At 40.3% G+C, this 24,619-nt stretch overlaps 1 protein-coding gene across 1 annotated transcript; it reads right to left on the reverse strand.

The window, feature by feature from the left end:
• Positions 1–559: 559 nt before the first annotated feature.
• Positions 560–24,619, reverse strand: nuak2 (NUAK family, SNF1-like kinase, 2). The gene is made up of 6 exons (XM_079889798.1): positions 24,325–24,619; positions 17,595–17,715; positions 17,101–17,252; positions 10,072–10,137; positions 5,407–5,659; positions 560–2,591 (listed from the first exon to the last, which is right to left on the reverse strand). The coding sequence occupies exons 1-6, from the start codon at positions 24,580–24,582 to the stop codon at positions 1,615–1,617; spliced, it is 1,827 nt and encodes a 608-aa protein (XP_079745924.1). The 5' UTR covers positions 24,583–24,619; the 3' UTR covers positions 560–1,614.

Here is a 24,619-nt window from a genome sequence, read left to right on the forward strand (position 1 = left end):
AAATAACACTGGTGTCGGGTCAAACTACCACTTCAGAACTTTCATTATTATTTCACCAAATATTTGATCACCAAAATTACATATTTAAGCGTTTGTTTTCCTTGAAAAAAAAAAAAAAGTTAAAAAATCTTGAATGTAACTCGACACCCTTGCCTCATTTAGTATGCGTGGTTCTATGAATATGCAAATGAGCCCCGCCTCCACTCACTCACTCAGCTCAGAGATCCACTGGTTGACGATCACACGTTGATCTGATTGGTTACAAGGTAGTTTGTGACGTCAGAAACACCAGCGATTTCAAAGCGTGTTTTTGAGACTGTCTTTGGTTCACTGCAGTTTTAAGGAGGAAATACTCAGCAATGCTGTCGACTTATGAACTTACACATGCTTTGTCTTAAAGCAGATTAAAAACACCACATAGACACATAAAACAATATTAAAAGCTGGATTTACACCACAGCGGGACTTTAACATGTGAGCTGGAATACAGTCTATGATAAAGTAATTTACTGTTATTCAAAAGATGGTCATGGGAACAGAAGAACAGACATTCAGAGCGTTTTCAGCTTCATTTGTGCTGTTTTATTGGTCCACTGACTCAGACAGACATCAGGGCAGATAAATCAGGCACTTTGGCACGTAAGCATGCAGAAACTCAGAGAAATATGACACCAAACAGAAGAAAACCCTTCATAACCATAAAACCCCTGACAAGATCTCACTGCCGCTCTCATGGACTCTCACAAACACTGAATGAAGAGTTTAGAGACTCAAGACGAGCAGATGTACTGATGAACACCCTGTTATGACACTGAAATATCATTCTTTCCTCTTCTTAACTCGCCTTTACGACTGGAAGTAAACGTCCAGATGCCCAAACCAGTAAACCCCACCAGTTCAACACATTTCTCAAGGATTTGGAGACTTTTAGTTTAATCCTATTCTGTGAGGAGGTCACGGCGTATTTCCCCATCCTAATAAACTCCTATCGGCACAATTTAAACATGTAACTAAAGTCTAGACTACATAACGTCCTAAAAAGACAATAGTTTAGTGTATCCGTCGCACACATGATCATTAATGGCATGTTGTAAAACTCAGAAATTGGCGGGAACGATCTTAAGGACTTTAGCCAATCGAGACCTTTTGAGTTCTTGCATGTGTTCTTGTACATTTTTGTCATCAACCACCAATATTCACCTTTAAAACAAGTTCACAGTGGATCTTTGGTACTTTTTGGCTAGCCAACACCCTAAACAGTCACGTAACCGTCAAACATTTCAAAGGATAACAAGTTAGTTGTTGATCATTTGACAAAAATAAAAGGCACTTTTCTCAAATCAAGTCTACATTATAAAAGCAATTTTGGCTGCAAACGCACCAAAAAACTGCCGTTCCCTCGGGATGAAATGCGTGTCCCAAATGAGTCTGTCGAACAGGACTTCCTGTCCTCTTGAAGACCCACTTCCTGTCTTCTTGAACACCCACTTCCTGTCTGGCTTGACGCCGTTCACCAGCATTCGTCAGGAACGCTTCCCTGTTTTGTTTCCAACTTGTTTACCTTTCTAGGCACAACCGAGTTGCAGATTCTGCACTTCATTGTCGTTGTCCACGTTAGCTAGCGGTTCCCAAGGCTTGCTTGTAAGTCCGAGTGACGTTCTCGCAGTCGGAGATTGAAAACACGCTGTCGGACACTCCTGCGCGATAGCAAGCTACGTCCATTTCCCAGTGTCCCTTGAGCAGAGACCCTGGCCCGTCCTCTCTTAAGTCGAGGAGATTATCAGCGGATACGCTTCCTCGCATTTTTCGTCTCTCCATCGGAGCGACGGGAACCTCCCGATCGGGAAGATCAAGTCTGTCGAAAGACTCGGAGGAGAGAATGCTGTCCTCGCTGATTGCTCCACTCGGTCGGGATCTGTTGACCACCGAGGGCAAGGAAGGCGAAAGCTTATCCAGAGATCCGAATCCCTGGAGTCCTCCGGAAAACTTGCCGTGGCGTTTGAGGATTCCCTTGCGGTTCTGCGCAGGCGACGGGTTCCCGAGAGTCCGTTCGGAGGTGTAACTCTCCGGGGATGAGGAATAATATCCCGACTCGCCTTCGGAAGGCTTCTTCAGGATGCCTTTAGGAGGTGGAGGAGGCGGAGCCAAAGAGTTCTCGGTTTTCTCCTCCAAGGGTGTAGCCTGGGAGTCGCCGGGAGTCGGCTTCTGTTTCAGACTCCCTCGCTTCTTCAGGATGCCTTTAAACGGACGAGGAGATTCCTGCATTGTTTGCGAAACGTTGTTTTCTTTGCGCGACCTGCGTATTGAGCGCTGTCGCTGGACTGGTTCTCCTCCGCCCGTACGCAACAGGCAACGCATCTTAGAGCCGCTTTCCAGGAGAGGGCGAGAGGTGCGGCGTAGCCAGTCTGCGATGCGCGTCGGGCCGCCGGTTTGAGACGCTACATGTGTCGCGCACACCGATGCGCTGTCGTTCTGAGCCTGTAGGGGGAGCTGATAGCCCCAGTTGACCCACCAGTGACCCGCGATCTCATCCAGCGTAGCTCTACGCTCTGGGTTCACCATCAACATCCAGCGGATCAAACCACACGCATCTGTGGGGCGACAAAGAGGATTAGCACTGGATTTAGCGTTTGCGGGTTTGGGGTCTCCAGAGACCCCAGGCAATTTTTTTTTTTTAACAAATGTAATTTTACTCAGTTTATTAATGTTTTTACTCCACATTTTTTTTGTTTTGGGATGATTTGTTATGTTAAAAAATATTTTTTTAAATAGGTTTTTATAATAAAAAAACAGATTTTTATGTAAAATTCACTTTATAAAAGACACACATTCTAACTTCTTTCATTCATGGGGATAACGTGGATAATTCGACATGGTTTAGTGTAAGATTTTTGCCCATCTTTTGGAAAATGCAGTTTTAAAAGTTCAAAATACTTTCACCAGTAGATGGCAGCAAAGCTCCACTATTTGCTATTTGACTAAATGAAAGACATCTTTTCACAAGTTTTTCCAGTTGGATTCATATCTACTACATATTATAAAAATCACAATTATAACAATAAAAATAACTTTTTATAAAAAAAAAAAAATGTTTTTCAATAATATTAATTTTGTCCATTTTCTAAGCGAGGGGGTCCATCCTCAAAATCAGAAACAATGCAAAACACACAGACAGAAATTTGTAGAATTATATGAAAAACAGATGTTTGAAATAAATGATAAACTCAAAAGACAATGTAACATCTTGTTCAGGTTTGATTCCAATCATAATTTAACATTTTTGAAAAAATGTTTTTTTTTCAGTACAAAAAATGCTAAACTTTGACAAAAAGTTATTTTAATTGTTATAATTGTGATTTCATATATGTAGATATGAATCCAACTGGAAAAACTTGTGAAAATATGTCTTTCGTTTAGTCAAATAGCAAACAGTGGAGCTCTGCTGCCATCTACTGGTGAAAGTGATCATTTTTTTACGTTTAAAACTGCATTTTTTTTTTTTTTTTCAAAAGATGAGCAAAAATCTTACACTAAACCATGTCAAATTATCCATGTTATCCCCATGAATGAAAGAAGTTAGAAATGTGAGTCTTTTATAAAGTGAATTTTACATAAAAAGCTGTTTTTTTAAATAAAAAAAACATTTTTTTATTTATTTATATAAATTAAAAAACAAAACAATAAATCTTCCCAAAACTGCACAAAAGTGGAGTAAAAACATTAATAAACTGAGTAAAATTACATTTGTTATAATGGCTGTTACGTAGCCTGGGATCCCCAAACAGCACGAGTGTGATTATCTTTTACACACTAACATAAAAAACAGATTTCATTCCAATTAATTTTTTTATGTGTAAATCTAGAAAAGTGTTGACAACTGTACAAAGTCTCATGCCATGTGGACAAACAGAACTTTTTATTTTATTTCAGCAGAAAGTCCCCAAACAGCGCACAAGGGTCACACACACCTGAACCAGCTCCTAAAGGTGTGTTTGAGCCGAGCTCTGCAGAAGAGTGGCGTCAGTGGACACCCCTGCTCTACAACATTAGACTTCTGCCGACTTCAGCGAGAGTTGGCGATGTGAGCGAGTCTTCAGGCGTGTCAAGCAATGTGGCGCAGTTTCAAAGGTCTATGCAAATAATCAACCATATGGAATGCTAATGCTAATGGGAATGAAAGCATGGGAGCGCACGTGTGCAAGACACTGTAATCCACTGTTCCTGAAGACACACCAAACGTACACACTCTCACTCTTCCCAATCAAACACACCTGACTCAACTCAGCGCTTGTTAGTAGAGACGCCAGGACCTAAGAATAGACTGGTGGAAGTGTGTACTGTTGAGGTGTGGCTCCAGGAACAGGTTTGGCAAGGCTAGCTCGTGTTACTCCGGGCAGTTTCTTGCTTCTCTATGATTTGCAGGGATTTAAAGCAGAAAGATTCTCAACAACATGGAGGCTATACGACCTCCGGCAATAAAGCTGCTGTCGTTGTGAACTTGACTCCCAGATCAACTCAGTTTTATGAGTCTGCCGAGGTCAGCCCATGGCACTCAGCTCAGAGCGTTCTCTGCTAGGAACAGATAAGCTCTACCTATAAAACATCGACACGGTTCACTGAGTTTGGACCTTCGACAAACACAGTAAACCAGTTCCGTGTCCCGCTTTAACCCTCTGGTGCTCTTCACACGTTTATTTCTTTACTTCAGTGAAATTAATGTGATATTTTAGTTCGATAATGTTTTTTGTATTTTTAGGGGATTTTATGGTACTAAATAATATTTATGCTGTATTTATAATCCATTTATTCACTTTTTGAGCATGAAAATTACATTTCCAACTTAAACTGGTAAATCTTGATGCTTTAAAGCAACAGACTGAAGTTTGATCTCTTTTTACGGATTATGGCGGACACTTGGCGGATTATCGATGAAGTGAAGAAAGTGAACTTTAAAAAAAAGTTACAGATTTTTACGTTTATTGTCATGTGCAAAAATACTATTTTAAATTTTTATATGAAATATGTGTTTTCAAAAACAGGTTTTACTCTAAAACTGTGAGAACATCAAAGCCATGAATCTGAACAAGTTGTGTTCCACATGTGAGGTTTGATATCTCAGTAAATGAGCGTTCAGTGAGATGTTGTTCGGCTGCAGTACCAAACGCTTCCACTAGAGGAAACTCGTCTCGCATTCGTTTCCAATGCGTCATTTCTGACCGCGAGGAGGAGCTCAAGTGTGACTATTGTTTACAGCACCATTCAACGTGTGTGTGTGTGTGTGTGTGTGTGTTTACCAAGTTTCGTACCATTCCAATGAAATAAATAAAATAAAAAGCTATATTTGACGCTCAAACGTGACTGAAGAGCACCCGACTGGAACGGTCACGTGCTCGTAAAGTGCCTCACCGGATGGTTTGGTGGGTTTGCGGTAGTTCCCGCTGCTGATCTGCTGGACCAGGTTCTTGTGGTTGTGTCCGTCGAACGGCATGGCTCCGTGAACGAGTGTGTAGAGCAGGACGCCCAGAGACCAGCTGTCCACCTCCGGGCCGCGGTACGGCCGGCCGTTCACGATCTCGGGGGACGCGTACAGCGCACTGCCACAGTACGTCTGCAGGAACCCGTCGCCCTGGTACAGGTTCGACAGCCCGAAGTCAGCGATCTGGAACACACAGGGGTTAACCATCAGCACTCATCTCACACACTGAGCACAGGTTTACGCCGCTATCTCATGCACATTTCGATTGGGTGTTTTATGGCCTCTTGTTTAATAAAACCAGGGAAAACAGAAGTATCTGAGATAACGTTTCTGTGGAAGTCTGGAAAATTCCCAATGGAAAAGGTTTGACAACTCAAAAACGAGTGGTTTCGATTAGCGCTGTGCTAAACTTGACAACCGCGGAACAGAAATAATAGATTAGCAGCAATTAAACGTTACGTCGCATCCGTGGACACGTCTCGTGAGCCCACACATGCAAGCTTTGTCGGCTTTGTGTTGTGCGATCTGGTCACCCGAATATCAGCGGATTTAACAATATTCCATTATTATTCCACTGGGAATCTCTCGTTTCTTTTCCCAAATCTTCACTCACGTCTCGCCCATTTTCACAGGGGATAATAAACATTTCTTCCTTTGGTTCGCTCTTAATTAGGCGATTAAAAAGTTCGTCGAGACTAACTTTAAGTTGGCTTGAGAAAGTTTGGACCAGAAAGTTTGAAGTTTAAAGTAGTTTGAAGATTAAAGTAGTATGAAGTTTAATTTAGTTGAAAGTTTCAAGTAGTTTAAAGTAGTTTAAAGTTTAAAGTTGCTAGGGTGTTTCTAGGGTGTTCTGTATGGAAGCTTGTTTCCGCCACAAAATAAAACATTTTAAAAGATAATTGCGACTTTTTATCTCACAATTGCGAGTTTACATCTCGCAATTCTGACTTTATTTCTCAGAATTGCGAGATACAAAGTCAGAATTGCGTGAAATAAAGTCGCAATTGCGTGTTATAAAGTCAGAATTGCGAGATATAAAGTCAGAATTGCGTGAAATAAAGTCGCAATTGCGTGTTATAAAGTCAGAATTGCGAGATATAAAGTCAGAATTGCGTGAAATAAAGTCAGAATTGCGTGAAATAAAGTCGCAATTGCGTGTTATAAAGTCAGAATTGCGAGATATAAAGTCAGAATTGCGAGATATAAAGTCAGAATTGCGTGAAATAAAGTCGCAATTGCGTGTTATAAAGTCAGAATTCTGACTTTTTTTCTCACAATTGCGACTTTATATCACGCAATTCTGACTTTATAACACATAATTGCGAGTTTATGTCTCGCAATTCTGACATCTTTTCTCAGAATTGTGAGATATAAACTCACAATTGTGAGATATAAAGTCCAATTCTAAGGAAAAAAAAGAGACATTTTTTTTTTTTACCTCAGAATAGTTTGTATCTCACAATTCTGACTTTATATCACGCAATTGCGACTTTATATCATGCAATTCTGACTTTATATCTCACAATTCTGACTTCATATCTCGCAATTGTGAGAAAAAAAGTCACAATTCTGACTTGATATATCGCAATTGTGAGAAAAAAAGTCCGAATTGTGAGATAAAAAGTCGCAATTATTATTATTTATTTATTATTCAGTGGCGGAAACAAGCTTCCATAGTTCTGGGTGGTTGCTATGCTGTAGCTAGGGTATTCTGGGTGGTTGCTAGGCGGTTGCTAGGGTGTTCTGGGTGGTTGCTAGGGTGTTTCTAGGCGGTTGCTAGGGTGTTCTGGGTGGTTGCTAGGGTTACATTATATTCACACTCTTTACGGTGGTAAAGTAGAAAACGCAGTAGGACAGATAGCCTACCTTTTTACTTGTACGTCAACTTATTTTTAACACAGTTTGTGCTTGTTTATTAGACATGGTAAAGCACGTTAAGTTATTAGTAAAGCGCGCTTCACACATTTCAGTTTGGCTTTCTCTGGCAGTGCAGAATCAAACATGGATTAAATGTCTTTGTGGAGGATAAAATTCACTCTTTTACAACCAGCAGAAAACATGAAGATATCAGAAAAGAGATGGTCTTGTTTTTTTAAATATTGAACTTTATTATATTATTTAAGTTAACATTATTCACTGATATTTATTTCAAAGCTTTACAGGCTTTAGTGTGATGTTTCTTTGACGGAAGTGCTAGTTTCGTTTCGAAACGGACGTTTGAGCCTCGTTTATTATTATTATGTTATCTCCAAACCTCCAGCGCTGTAGTCGGTCCATTATCTTAAACTAGTTTCGACCAGTGGCAGTTTTATCGCTCATCTCATAAACCCAAAGCAGATTTATGCCGTTATCTCATGCCAGTTTCGATTGGGTGTCTGTTTTATGGCCTCTTGTTTAATAAAACCAGGGAAAACAGAAGTATCTGAGATAACGTTTCTGTGGAAGTCTGGAAAATTCCCAACGGAAAAACCGTCTGAAGACTCGAACGTCCGTGTGCAGAATGACTTCATTCATAAGACAACAGCAGAATGATTTTCTGTGCAAGTTTACGACATAAATGCACATATCCTGCTGCTCATTCTCAACCCTCTGCTGTTCTTCGCGTGTCAGTCAAAAATGACAGAAATTTTTATTTTTATTTCAATTAAAACATTTTTATTTAATATTTTGTATTTTTAGGGGATTTTATGGTACTAAATTATATTTACGCTGTATTTATAATCCATTTATTCACTTTTTGAGCATAGACCTGAAAATGACATTTCTAACTTGAACTGAGTAAATCTTGATGCTTTATATCTCAGACTTGAGTTTGATCTGTAAAGACGACGCTTGGATGTGAAACACAGACTGTGGTTTCGATCAGCGCCTCTCATAAACCCAATCTAGATCTATGCCGTTATCTCATGCAAGTTTTATGGCCTTTTGTTTAATAATACCAGGAAAAACAGAAGCATCAGAGATAACGTTTCAAACAGACATAAAAAACATGAAAGTCTGGAAAATTCCCACTGGAAAAGCGTCTGAAGACTCGAACCTCCGTGTGCAGAGACCAGGGTTCGTACGAGGGGCTCAAACTGCTTGAATTTGACCTTTTGAAATGTAAGTCCTGGAAAACAGCCATATTTATGAAGAGGTACTTGAAAAGTGCATGAATTATTGAAAAACAATATATTTGTGTTTAATTTTATCGATAAAACAATTTTTTTACACAAAATTAAAGCTGATGTCTGATATAGATATCGGCCCCTATCTCGCTCCCAGCGCAATTGACTTTGTACACAACGCATGTATCATTCCTATTTCTCACCCGACGCACAGCGGACTTTTCCCTCCACAGACGCACGTCGGTAAATTAGGGAATGAACTTGCGCTCCCGGGGGCGGTTCAGGGAAAAGAGGAGGCGTGATCCGGCGCAAACGTTCCCTGGTGCTATTTTGCAGTTTCAGAAAACAATCCCGCCACTGACCAGGAGAAACCTCGTCTAAAGTCAGTGGCACGTTATTCAGAGGCTATTTTAAGAGCGCATGCTTGGCCATAATGTAGCGTGTGCACAACACACACACACTTTGATTCTCTCATCTACACAGACGCAGCAGTTCTCATTTTTAGAAAACCATACATTATTACAAGGAAAAATATTACCACACGAGGGAAATCATTGTGGTGTCCATGAAGATGTGAAAAATAGGCATAAATCTATCTTACACATTTACCCAGATTATCATACGCCTGTTTAAGCGAAGCTAATCTGTGTGTGTTTCTCCATCCCCAATGTCACTTCTCTGTGTTTTACGGCCCTGACGAGAACGCCGGTCTCCTCGGCTGTGAACCGCTCCTGGCAAATCCGCCGTTATAATAGCAATCCGCCATGGAACAAGCGCTCCTGCTCTTAAAGGGAATGTGAGATGAGGCTCTGATTGGTTTATTTCACGTTATGCCCAAACCACACCTTTGAGTAATGAAGCTACTTCAGACCAACACATTATAGATTTGCGTCGGAGAGTCATTTATCCCGCCGGTGTAAGAGCAACAGTGCCCGAGATCCGCCCACAAAGTTACTTGCGTTTCAGATCGTTAAAATAGGGCCCCAAAAAGACATTCCTCATGGCTGTGAGTGTGATATTGCTCATATAAATATGCTAGTATATGATCCAGCTTTAATTCTTCAGCTCAATCATATATTCATGAGGAATAAATCAGTTTCAGCGATATCTTTGTCACAGTGTCCTTTCAGTGGTTAGAGTTTCCAGTCACTGCATCCGCTGCTCTTTATTTCTACCGTTTTGTTTTATTAGTTTATTTTTCTTTATCCGTTTACCTTTTTTAGAATTAGAAAGACAATAAAGAAGTCGTTTGATAAGCGAGATCTCTGATTGTAGTCCTTGAAAGCCAAAAAAGTAGTGCTTGAAAAGTCCTGGATTTGATTTTCCAGAGTCTGTACGAACCCTGAGAACGAGCTCATTCGTGCAACGCCAGCGGGATGATGTTCTGTGCAAGTTTACGACTTAACGCAACAAACAATTTACACATTTACAATATATCCTGAGGTCCAGAGAACTAGGTGTAAAATCTTGAATCTGTCCTGAACGTACCTTTATATTGCCGTTGTCGTCCAGCAAGATGTTCTCCAACTTCAGGTCGCGATGAACAATCCCGTTCTGTTAGAATAAACAGAGACAACAGTGTTTTCAACTCAAAACTCAAAACTTTTATACACTCATTTATACAACAACTGCATCTTGGGGGCTTGAAAATGCAAACTTTTGAGATTCACAGTGAACGTTTTTAAAAACGACGCCATTATCGTCTCAGTGTAAACTACAAAAACGTGGATTTGTGAAAACGGCGACGTCATGCGTATTACGTGTTCAGTCTATTCACTGTAAAAAATAGTTTCATGATTTAATCAACAATTTTTTCTTTTCGTCAACTTAGATGTTTAATGTGGTTAAAATAACATAATATTTAGAATTTCTGTTGATTAAACTAATCTCCTTCATTGTATTAACTCAAATATTTAATTTCAATAAACTCAAAATTGTAAGGCAACAAGGCAACTTACTTTTTTTAAAAAAGTTAAACCAACAGTTTCTTTACCGCTTAGACTCACAGTGTTTTGTTTTTGTTTGTTTTTTCACAGTGTCAGCGCCACCTACTGGCCTGGCAGCAGAATACAGCATTGTTAGTCGTTTCGCGGATCCGTGTGAACGGGATCGTTTTAATGACGCTGTCGTCTGTACGCAAAAAATGTTAAGGAAAACTTTTCTATTTCTCGTACAGCGTTGGTCGTGTAACACTTTGACAAGCTCATGTTATGTTTTGTAGAACGGTTGGGATTAATCTGATTAAGCCGTTGTCCTCGTGATCAGTCGAGTTCTCCATTAATGCACCGTTTTAACGGCGAACCGTCTAATGAACATCAGTACTGGGCAGAGGAACTGGTAATGAACATCAGTACTGGGCAGAAGAACTGGTAATGAACATCAGTACTGGGCAGAGGAACTGGTAATGAACATCAGTACTGGGCAGAAGAACTGGTAATGAACATCAGTACTGGGCAGAAGAACTGGTAATGAACATCAGTACTGGGCAGAAGAACTGGTAATGAACATCAGTACTGGGCAGAAGAACTGGTAATGAACTTCAGTACTGGGCAGAAGAACTGGTAATGAACATCAGTACTGGGCAGAAGAACTGGTAATGAACATCAGTACTGGGCAGAAGAACTGGTAATGAACTTCAGTACTGGGCAGAAGAACTGGTAATGAACATCAGTACTGGGCAGAAGAACTGGTAATGAACATCAGTACTGGGCAGAAGAACTGGTAATGAACGTCAGTACTGGGCAGAAGAACTGGTAATGAACATCAGTACTGGGCAGAAGAACTGGTAATGAACATCAGTACTGGGCAGAAGAACTGGTAATGAACATCAGTACTGGGCAGAAGAACTGGTAATGAACATCAGTACTGGGCAGAAGAACTGGTAATGAACATCAGTACTGGGCAGAGGAACTGGTAATGAACATCAGTACTGGGCAGAAGAACTGGTAATGAACATCAGTACTGGGCAGAAGAACTGGTAATGAACATCAGTACTGGGCAGAGGAACTGGTAATGAACATCAGTACTGGGCAGAAGAACTGGTAATGAACATCAGTACTGGGCAGAAGAACTGGTAATGAACATCAGTACTGGGCAGAAGAACTGGTAATGAACATCAGTACTGGGCAGAAGAACTGGTAATGAACATCAGTACTGGGCAGAGGAACTGGTAATGAACATCAGTACTGGGCAGAAGAACTGGTAATGAACATCAGTACTGGGCAGAAGAACTGGTAATGAACATCAGTACTGGGCAGAAGAACTGGTAATGAACATCAGTACTGGGCAGAGGAACTGGTAATGAACATCAGTACTGGGCAGAAGAACTGGTTATGAACATCAGTACTGGGCAGAAGAACTGGTAATGAACATCAGTACTGGGCAGAGGAACTGGTAATGAACATCAGTACTGGGCAGAAGAACTGGTAATGAACATCAGTACTGGGCAGAAGAACTGGTAATGAACATCAGTACTGGGCAGAAGAACTGGTAATGAACATCAGTACTGGGCAGAGGAACTGGTAATGAACATCAGTACTGGGCAGAAGAACTGGTTATGAACATCAGTACTGGGCAGAAGAACTGGTAATGAACATCAGTACTGGGCAGAGGAACTGGTAATGAACATCAGTACTGGGCAGAAGAACTGGTAATGAACATCAGTACTGGGCAGAAGAACTGGTAATGAACATCAGTACTGGGCAGAGGAACTGGTAATGAACTTCAGTACTGGGCAGAAGAACTGGTAATGAACATCAGTACTGGGCAGAGGAACTGGTAATGAACATCAGTACTGGGCAGAAGAACTGGTAATGAACATCAGTACTGGGCAGAAGAACTGGTAATGAACATCAGTACTGGGCAGAGGAACTGGTAATGAACATCAGTACTGGGCAGAAGAACTGGTAATGAACATCAGTACTGGGCAGAGGAACTGGTAATGAACATCAGTACTGGGCAGAAGAACTGGTAATGAACATCAGTACTGGGCAGAAGAACTGGTAATGAACATCAGTACTGGGCAGAGGAACTGGTAATGAACATCAGTACTGGGCAGAAGAACTGGTAATGAACATCAGTACTGGGCAGAAGAACTGGTAATGAACATCAGTACTGGGCAGAAGAACTGGTAATGAACATCAGTACTGGGCAGAGGAACTGGTAATGAACATCAGTACTGGGCAGAGGAACTGGTAATGAACATCAGTACTGGGCAGAAGAACTGGTAATGAACTTCAGTACTGGGCAGAAGAACTGGTAATGAACTTCAGTACTGGGCAGAGGAACTGGTAATGAACATCAGTACTGGGCAGAAGAACTGGTTATTCTCATTTCTGTTATATATTTACATTGGTATCTTGTATTTTATTGCTGTTGGTGTCATTTTGTGAAAGCGAATCCCAGATGAGGGATCTTGATGAAACGACTGGGTTACTGCTTTATTAAATGATGTAAATGTTCCTGGTGTTGGAAGGGAATTTCCTGAGCAACAGAAACGCTGTATTACCAGTTTCACTCAAAACACTTTCAGAATTATACTGATCTCTGAAGGATCATGTGACACTGAAGACTGGAGTAATGATGCTGAAAATACAGCTTTGATCACAGGAATAAATTACACTTTATATATTCACATAGAAAACAGATGATTTACATTGGAGTAATTTATTTTTATAATTTTTTATTTTCAATCAAATAAACTTCTGGTCTTGGTGAGCAGAAGAGACTTCTTATAAAAACATTAAAAATCGTCCCGATCCAGAACTGTTAAAGGCGGTGTGTGTGTTATCTGGGTGCTTCAATCTCAGTGTGTTTCAGAAGACAGAGCGTCCCGACGTTAGAGGCGAGAGCTTTTGTTCTGAGGTTAAATGAGGAGAACGGTTCGGCCTCCAGCTGAGAGACACAATCATGCAGGACTGGAATTCCTCACACACACACACACACTCACACACACACACACACTGTATTAACCTTATTGAAAACAACGTTTGTTCATAACTCTGAGAACCTGATCTGGGCATCTTCTGGGAGTGTGTCGTTCACACGGATATTCAGAGCGGCGCAACAGTTGCGTGTGTCGTAGCTTTCGCTGCTATTGTTGTGTTTGTTAGCCGTTAGCGTGGGTGTTCCTGCATTAGTGTGTGCTAGCGTGAACGCCTGCCTCAAACACTGTCCTCTAGATCTGCTCATTCATGCGGACAGTAACGAGTGTTGTGCAATCCATTCAGTGTCGCAGTGAAGCCCTATTCCACTGCATTCTGGGTAGTTTTCCAGGCTGTGAGAATGACGTCGAACTCATATTTAGTCTTGCTGACCTTTGCTTTCACAGAGATGTGTTAAGACGTGTTCCTGAACCCTAACCCTGCCTGTGCAACAACACCTCAGAACTTACAGAGGATTATCGTTATGACTGATATCAGTCTTTTAAATTAACGTTTTTATAGCATCAACACGGAAATCTGAATAAATCAAAATATTTTATTAACTGTATTTTAAACTTCTTTACAATAGAAAATGACTATATAGAAATCAGGGTTATTATAGTTAACTAAAAATTAAACAAACCATAAAAACTTTGGTTGTGTTGTGAGTATTGTGAGCAGTTTGTGTGTACTAGTGTGTACTCACGCGGCGGCAGTATTAGTGTGTACTCACGCGGTAGCAATACTAGTGTGTACTCACGCGGCGGCAGTATTAGTGTGTACTCACGCGGTAGCAATACTAGTGTGTACTCACGCGGCGGCAGTATTAGTGTGTACTCACGCAGTGGCAGTATTAGTGTGTACTCACGCGGCGGCAGTATTAGTGTGTACTCACGCGGCAGCAATACTAGTGTGTACTCACGCGGCGGCAATACTAGTGTGTACTCACGCGGCGGCAGTATTAGTGTGTACTCACGCGGTGGCAGTACTAGTGTGTACTCACGCGGCGGCAGTACTAGTGTGTACTCACGCGGTGGCAATACTAGTGTGTACTCACGCGGTGGCAATACTAGTGTGTACTCACGCGGCGGCAATACTAGTGTGTACTCACGCGGTGGCAATACTAGTGTGTACTCACGCGGCGGCAGTACTAGTGTGTACTCACGCGGCGGCAATACTAGTGTGTACTCACGCGGCGGCAATACTAGTGTGTACTCACGCGGTGGCAATACTAGTGTGTACTCACGCGGTGGCAATACTAGTGTGTACTCACGCGGCGGCAGTACTAGTGTGTACTCACGCGGCGGCAATACTAGTGTGTACTCACGCGGTGGCAATACTAGTGTGTACTCACGCGGCGGCAATACTAGTGCGTACTCACGCGGTGGCAATACTAGTGCGTACTCACGCGGCGGCAATACTAGTGTGTACTCACGCGGCGGCAATACTAGTGCGTACTCACGCGGCGGAAATACTAGTGTGTACTCACGCGGTGGCAATACTAGTGTGTACTCACGCGGTGGCAATACTAGTGTGTACTCACGCGGCGGCAGTTTTAGGGTGTACTCACGCGGCGGCAATACTAGTGCGTACTCACGCGGCGGCAGTATTAGGGTGTACTCACGCGGCGGCAATACTAGTGCGTACTCACGCGGCGGCAGTATTAGTGTGTACTCACGTGGCGGCAATACTAGTGTGTACTCACGCGGCGGCAATACTAGTGTGTACTCACGCGGCGGCAGTTTTAGGGTGTACTCACGCGGCGGCAATACTAGTGCGTACTCACGCGGCGGCAGTATTAGGGTGTACTCACGCGGCGGCAATACTAGTGCGTACTCACGCGGCGGCAGTATTAGTGTGTACTCACGTGGCGGCAATACTAGTGTGTACTCACGCGGCGGCAGTATTAGTGTGTACTCACGCGGCGGCAGTATTAGGGTGTACTCACGCGGCGGCAATACTAGTGCGTACTCACGCGGCGGCAGTATTAGTGTGTACTCACGCGGCGGCAATACTAGTGTGTACTCACGCGGCGGCAGTATTAGTGTGTACTCACGCGGTGGCAATACTAGTGTGTACTCACGCGGCGGCAGTATTAGTGTGTACTCACGCGGTGGCAGTACTAGTGTGTACTCACGCGGCGGCAGTATTAGTGTGTACTCACGCGGTGGCAATACTAGTGTGTACTCACGCGGTGGCAGTACTAGTGTGTACTCACGCGGCGGCAGTATTAGTGTGTACTCACGCGGTGGCAATACTAGTGTGTACTCACGCGGCGGCAGTATTAGTGTGTACTCACGCGGCGGCAGTATTAGTGTGTACTCACGCGGTGGCAGTACTAGTGTGTACTCACGCGGCGGCAGTATTAGTGTGTACTCACGCGGCGGCAGTATTAGTGTGTACTCACGCGGCGGCAGTATTAGTGTGTACTCACGCGGTGGCAGTATTAGTGTGTACTCACGCGGTGGCAGTATTAGTGTGTACTCACGCGGCGGCAGTATTAGTGTGTACTCACGCGGCGGCAGTATTAGTGTGTACTCACGCGGTGGCAGTATTAGTGTGTACTCACGCGGCGGCAGTATTAGTGTGTACTCACGCGGTGGCAATACTAGTGTGTACTCACGCGGTGGCAGTACTAGTGTGTACTCACGCGGTGGCAATACTAGTGTGTACTCACGCGGCGGCAGTATTAGTGTGTACTCACGCGGTGGCAATACTAGTGTGTACTCACGCGGCGGCAGTATTAGTGTGTACTCACGCGGCGGCAGTTTTAAGGTGTACTCACGCGGTGACAATACTAGTGTGTACTCACGCGGCGGCAGTATTAGTGTGTACTCACGCGGTGGCAATACTAGTGTGTACTCACGCGGCGGCAGTATTAGTGTGTACTCACGCGGTGGCAGTACTAGTGTGTACTCACGCGGTGGCAGTACTAGTGTGTACTCACGCGGCGGCAGTATTAGTGTGTACTCACGCGGTGGCAGTACTAGTGTGTACTCACGCGGTGGCAGTATTAGTGTGTACTCACGCGGTGGCAGTACTAGTGTGTACTCACGCGGCGGCAGTATTAGTGTGTACTCACGCGGTGGCAATACTAGTGTGTACTCACGCGGTGGCAGTACTAGTGTGTACTCACGCGGCGGCAGTACTAGTGTGTACTCACGCGGCGGCAATACTAGTGTGTACTCACGCGGTGGCAATACTAGTGCGTACTCACGCGGCGGCAGTGTTGTGTAGTGTGTGTAGTTGTGTACTCACGCGGCGGCAGTACTAGTGTGTACTCACGCGGCGGCAATACTAGGGTGTACTCACGCGGCGGCAATACTAGTGCGTACTCACGCGGCGGCAGTGTTGTGTAGTGTGTGTAGTTGTGTACTCACGCGGTGGCAGTGTTGTGTAGTGTGTGTAGTTGTGTACTCACGCGGTGGCAGTGTTGTGTAGTTGTGTAGTTGTGTACTCACGCGGTGGCGGTGTTGTGTAGTGTGTGTAGTTGTGTACTCACGCGGTGGCAGTGTTGTGTAGTGTGTGTAGTTGTGTACTCACGCGGTGGCAGTATTAGTGCGTGTAGTGTGTAGTTGTGTAGTTGTGTACTCACGCGATGGCAGTACTGTATGGCGGACACGATCTGCCTGAAGAACAGTCGGGCTTCGCTCTCAGGGATGCGCTGTCTCTCGCTCAGGTAGTCGTACAGATCTCCTCCACTGCCCAGCTCCATCACGATCACGATCTTATCCTTGTTCTCGAACACTGAAACACAATTGTTGAATATTAATTTAAATTTCAAGCCCAAAGCCAATGGCGACAGTGTCAGTCACATCACTCAACTAAGTCTAAATGACTTTGATTTCTTTGACATGCACTAATGAGCCTGAGGTATTCCAGGCATTATGCTAATGAGCGGGGGGGGGGGTAATTGTGGTGCGCTGAAGCACACTAAAGCAGTTTTTGGGGTTTGCCGTGATTACATAATGAGAACAAAGAGGCTTGCGTGACTGAAGAATCCCAGCGATCTGGTTACACAACAAACACACACACACACACACACACACACACACACACACACACCAGTGCGCTTTCACACTCACATACCTTCATATATGCTGATGATGTGAGGATGACTGAGCGACGACATGATCTCGATCTCCCGGCGGATGTGGATCAGATCCTGGTCGTCTTTGATCTTTTCCTTACGGATGGACTTTATGGCCACCTAAAGGACAAAACACACACACACACACTGAATACAAGCATCACAGGGTTCACACAGTCAGTCACTGTCGCCACATAGATTCAAAATCATTCGTTCATTTAATGATGCATAAATTAATGAAAATTATATCGAATCATTTTCATTTATTTTCAACGGTATCACAATATATAGCCATATTTACGTACATAAATGCATCAAAATCATCACAATATTTACAATTTAGGTAATATGATATTATATTAGTAGTTTTAACATATTAATGTGATTGAATATGAAGCAAAAATTTAGATACTTAACGTATTACTGCTAATAATATTGAATATGTTAATTATATTAATATCATTTATTTAACATTGTTTAATAGTAATAACATTTATTTATTAAATATGAAATAAAACAAAAATGTAAATTTTTAAATATTTACTAATACTAAACATGTTAATTATATTAATATATTTAAGAATTTTTATTTATTTATATAAATATTTGCATGTACTGTATACTGTATATATATATATATATATATATATATGTATATATATATATATATATATATATACAGTATACAGTACATGCAAATATTTCTTCAATAAACATGCATGCGTGTGTATTTATATATATATATATATATATATATATATATATATATATATATATATATATATATATATATAAAATAATTATAAACAGTACACACACTTATATTATGTAAACACAAACTTTTATTTTGGATGCGATTAATCCTCGCCCACCACTATAAAATATATAACCTATTTAATAATAATAACATTATATTTACATAATTAAATTGCAGAAATTTTTGAAGTATCGTCCAGCCTCATTCTAGCATTCCTCATTCTCATTTTGATTCTTTACACAAACACAAACTTTAAACCCACACAAAAATACCATTATTTCCACCAAATGACCGTATTTACTTCAGTTTTTGTGCATCGATAATGAAACGAGAGCAGAATAATTTTTTTGTAAATCATTCTTCGAACGAAACGTATGCAGCCTTGTCATACTTGACAGTGATATTTACACACATTCCTTCTGCTCACAGTAAAGACGATTGAAGCTTCTCACACTGTCATGATCTCACGGTTATAATAGTGTGTGATGTTCAGGGATTGTAATGGTGTGATGTCAGTGGAACCAGTGCTTTGCATATGAAGGGATGTGTGTGCATGCTGGTCTTTGTGTCTCGGGTCTTTTGTCTCTTTTGTGAGTCTGTATGCGAGTGTGTCATCAGGCATGTTTGAGATTCCACAGGGTGTGTGTGTGTGTGTGTGTCTACAGGGTCACCAATGACCAACAGATGGACAAACACAACTGAAGACACACAGGAATCTCACACACCTGCGCTCAAACGTCAGACTGAGCGGCTTCGGAGAAGTGTTTTACAGCCATGTGCTCTGGTGCTCTGAGACCAGAACCTGAAGAACCAGAAGCAGCAACTCAAGAAACAGAAGTAGACACAAGAATAAGAGTGAAGATCAAAACCGTGATTTCTAAGAGTGTACGATGATGCAAACAGGGAACGATATGGACGTTATGCGCAAACGTTCCTCCAGTTACTTTAATAGAATAATACTTACGTTCCTCCAAATACTTACATACTTTAAGTTTTCTGGTCTTTAATAATGTTCTCAAAACGTTAGAACAAAAACATTATTTATACATTGTTCATGGAGCGTTTTTATGAAATGTTTTAGTTGGATGTTCATCTAACGTTTTTTTTTTTTAATATTACTAGTTTCGTACGTTCGGAGAACATTTAAAAGTAACGTTTCGAGAACATTCAAAAGTAACGTTTCGAGAACATTCAAAAGTAACATTCAGAGAACATTTAAAAGTAACGATCAGAGAACATTCTAAAGTAACGTTCGGAGAACATTCAAAAGTAACGTTTCGAGAACATTCAAAAGTAACATTCAGTGAACATTTAAAAGTAACGATCAGAGAACATTCTAAAGTAACGTTTCGAGAACATTCAAAAGTAACATTCAGAGAACATTTAAAAGTAACGATCAGAGAACATTCAAAAGTAACATTCAGAGAACACTCTAAAGTAACGTTCAGAGAACATTATAAAGTAACGTTCAGAGAACATTCAAAAGTAACATTCAGAGAACATTTAAAAGTAACGATCAGAGAACATTCTAAAGTAACGTTCGGAGAACATTCAAAAGTAACGTTTCGAGAACATTCAAAAGTAACATTCAGTGAACATTTAAAAGTAACGATCAGAGAACATTCTAAAGTAACGTTCGGAGAACATTCAAAAGTAACGTTTCGAGAACATTCAAAAGTAACATTCAGAGAACATTTAAAAGTAACGATCAGAGAACATTCTAAAGTAACGTTCGGAGAACATTCAAAAGTAACATTCAGTGAACATTTAAAAGTAACGATCAGAGAACATTCTAAAGTAACGTTTCGAGAACATTCAAAAGTAACATTCAGAGAACATTTAAAAGTAACGATCAGAGAACATTCAAAAGTAACATTCAGAGAACACTCTAAAGTAACGTTCAGAGAACATTATAAAGTAACGTTCAGAGAACATTCAAAAGTAACATTCAGAGAACATTTAAAAGTAACGATCAGAGAACATTCTAAAGTAACGTTCGGAGAACATTCAAAAGTAACGTTTCGAGAACATTCAAAAGTAACATTCAGAGATGTTTAAATGTTCAGAGAACATTTAAAAGTAACGATCAGAGAACATTCAAAAGTAACATTCAGAGAACATTCAAAAGTGACGTTCAGAGAACATTCAAAAGTAACGTTCGGAGATCATTCTAAAGTAACGATCGGAGAACATTCAAAAGTAACGTTCGGAGATCATTCAAAAGTAACGATCAGAGAACATTCAAAAGTAACGTTCAGAGAACATTCAAAAGTAACGTTCGGAGATCATTCTAAAGTAACGATCGGAGAACATTCAAAAGTAACGTTCAGAGAACATTCAAAAGTAACGTTCGGAGAACATTCAAAAGTAACGATCGGAGAACATTCAAAAGTAACGTTCAGAGAACATTCAAAAGTAACGTTCAGAGAACATTCAAAAGTAACGATCGGAGAACATTCAAAAGTAACATTCAGAGAACATTCAAAAGTAACGTTCAGAGAGCATTCTAAAGTAACGTTCGGAGATCATTCAAAAGTAACGATCAGAGAACATTCTAAAGTAACATTCAGAGAACATTCAGAAGTAACGTTCAGAGAACATTCAGAAGTAACGTTCAGAGAACATTCAGAAGTAACGTTCAGAGAACATTCTAAAGTAACGTTCGGAGATCATTCAAAAGTAACGATCAGAGAACATTCTAAAGTAACATTCAGAGAACATTCAAAAGTAACGTTCAGAGAACATTCTAAAGTAACATTCAGAGAACATTCAAAAGTAACGTTCAGAGAACATTCTAAAGTAACGTTCGGAGATCATTCAAAAGTAACGATCAGAGAACATTCTAATGTAACGTTCAGAGAACATTCAGAAGTAACGTTCAGAGAACATTCTAAAGTAACGTTCAGAGATCATTCAAAAGTAACGATCAGAGAACATTCTAAAGTAACATTCAGAGAACATTCTAAAGTAACATTCAGAGAACATTCTAATGTAACGTTCAGAGAACATTCAGAAGTAACTTTTAGAGAACATTCAAAAGTAACGTTCAGAGAACATTCGAAAGTAACGTTCAGAGAACATTCAAAAGTGACGTTCAGAGAACATTCTAAAGTAACGTTCGGAGATCATTCAAAAGTAACGATCAGAGAACATTCTAATGTAACGTTCAGAGAACATTCAGAAGTAACGTTCAGAGAACATTCTAAAGTAACGTTCAGAGATCATTCAAAAGTAACGATCAGAGAACATTCTAAAGTAACATTCAGAGAACATTCTAAAGTAACATTCAGAGAACATTCTAATGTAACGTTCAGAGAACATTCAGAAGTAACTTTTAGAGAACATTCAAAAGTAACGTTCAGAGAACATTCGAAAGTAACGTTCAGAGAACATTCAAAAGTGACGTTCAGAGAACATTCTAAAGTAACGTTCGGAGATCATTCAAAAGTAACATTCAGAGAACATTCAAAAGTAACGATCAGAGAACATTCTAAAGTAACGTTCAGAGATCATTCAAAAGTAACGATCAGAGAACATTCTAAAGTAACATTCAGAGAACATTCTAATGTAACGTTCAGAGAACATTCAGAAGTAACGTTCAGAGAACATTCTAAAGTAACGTTCGGAGATCATTCAAAAGTAACATTCAGAGAACATTCTTAATGTAACATTCAGAGAACATTGAGAGGTAATGTTTTCATAACGTAATGGGAAGGTTCTAGAAGAGTTCTGTCAGCTGATCCACAGTCATAATAAAGGTGTGTGTGCAGCTCCAGTCTGCCCTACACAAAGACGGCATGATTTCTGATAAACCATTAGTGTGTTTTCAGGGAAGCTCTATAAATAGCCTGACCCGTCGGGCGTGTTATCGTTAGCATCAGGCGTGTCGGAGTCTGTTATCAGTGCTAAGACCTGTCTCGACTCGCCCAGACTCAAACTCTCTCTCTTTCCTGAGAATGATGTCCTTCCTGACGCTGACCCCGCAGGGAGAGTGACGCCGCCGCAGACAATGCGTTTCTAGGCTTACTGTCGCTCGATCTCGGAGGAAACGCATGAGCTGTTCCAGGAAAACCCCGGAGTGATATTGTCTGAGGTTTGAGGAGAAACTGATTTCTCACTCTTCCTGCTTCCCTGTTTCACTTCAAATGATTAAACACAACTCAGCTGGCCTGGAAATGGAGAATGAAATGAAGCGAAGCACAAGCTAAAACACACCACACAAGCACAGCGACGGCCCAGAATGCAACTTTCTATATGTTTCTATTATTCACACCATCATACTCTTAATATACCATATGGTACACTAGAACAGCTTTAAAAATTACTGCACAAAAATATCATTTTCTTAGTCAGCATTTTATTTTTCAGTTTAAAAAAAAGAATAAAAACTGCTTGAGATATGAAGATTTGCTCTCAGAGAATAAATAATTATTAAGAGTAAAACGTATTATAAATATGAATCTTATTTGAATTATTAGCCTAAAATCAAATGTTAAAATAATTAAATATTTAAAATTCAGTGCGGAAACAGAATGTTTCTATAAACTTCAGTATTTTTTGTTTTCCATTAAAAACATGTAAAATAGGATTCATTTATTTGAGGAACGTTTTCATCGTTATTTTAAAAACTACATGTTTAAACATAATTAGATTGGCTGTACAAGTCATTTTAACTTCAATAATTGAATCTCGTATAAATTGCTGAAAAAAGCTATAATTGCTTATAAATGTCATTTTTTACAGCATTTAAATCTAGTAACGTTTGGTTTTGTGCCTCTAAGGTGAGAAACACAAACTGAATTATTTCACCAAGGCTTTATTCTCATAGAAATGTTCTTGTTTTAAGGTTAAGTTATGACAACATGTTTTTACTTTGCTTTAACTCATCAAAATAAGCCATTTTCAACTTTTTTTATACAAGTTATATTCAACTCATTTTTTTAAAGTCAGTTTAAGTTGAAATGACTTAAATATCCAAGTTGATTGTGTTAAATGCAAGTACAGCAACTTTCTTGTGTTTTTTACAGTGTGCAAAACTAAAGGAATCTCCTATAGAACCACTGATGACCTGCGGGTCATGATCAGGGGTCAGAGGTCACGGAGAGTCAGGTTTGACCCCAGATCGAGAGGAATGTGTGTGTGTGTGTGTGTGTGTGTGTGAGGAGCCGCGGGCGGAGCCGCAGAAAACCTGTTCGCTGAAGCTTTACAAACTGTTCACAAACACAAGATCAATCATCATATCTTTCACTCGCTTATTCGTTAGAGCTCTGGCCATTTATTCTTGTTTTATTATTATTAACATAATTCATATTCAAATAGTGTGGTCGTACAAAAAAACAACAATAAAATATTAGGTTTGAACCAGTAATTTAATATTAATTATATTATAATGTTATTCATAAATACAACAAATCATGAATAGTAAATTACTTTAATTATTGATTGAATTTATTTATGTTTATTTATGAGTCATTTATAATAATATAATTAGTATTGAAACAGTGAGATAGATCTAATAATCATATCAGTCGTACATTTAACCAATGAAATATTAGACTTTCAAATATTAGACTTCCAATAATTTAATATTAATGATATTATAATATTATTCGTAAATAATAAATTACCACAGTTAGAAAAATGCATTTACTCTTATATATAATATTATTCATAAAATCTGTTAGAGAGATTAATTTACTCTTTTTTTTACTCTATTTATTTACTAATAATTTATTATTTTATTTAGTATTTATTTAGTATAATTTATAATAATTTATTCACTCTAATTTATTATTCATAAATAATAAAATACCACAGTTACAAAAAAAAAAAAGATTTATTACTCTTGTATATTCTAACACTGTTAATAAATAATAAAAACACGTTGATGAATACTAAAATCACCAGCTATTGCTCTTTATTAATTGATATATTAATATATATGTGTAGTGTAATCTCGCGATGTTCCTCACCGTTCTCCCGGAGCGGTCCACGGCTCTCTTCACGCGCCCGTAGGTGCCGTTCCCGAGGCTCTGCAGGAACTCGTACCGGTGTTTGATGTTGTGTTTGTGATGGTGTCTCTTCACCGCCTGACGCTTCGCGGGAGAATCTCCCGAATCCCCCGGAGCCCGCGCGGACCCGCCACCGTCCATATTATATATGATATTATCATGAGCCGCGACACACGCGCTGATATTACCGAGCGAGCGAGTGGCGCGCGCGCTGATCATCCGGGCTCACTAGAGACACGTGTGGGCGTGGCTCCGT

Source organism: Squalius cephalus, assembly GCF_949319135.1.
Source record: "Squalius cephalus genome assembly, chromosome: 13".
Taxonomy (NCBI): domain Eukaryota; kingdom Metazoa; phylum Chordata; class Actinopteri; order Cypriniformes; family Leuciscidae; genus Squalius; species Squalius cephalus.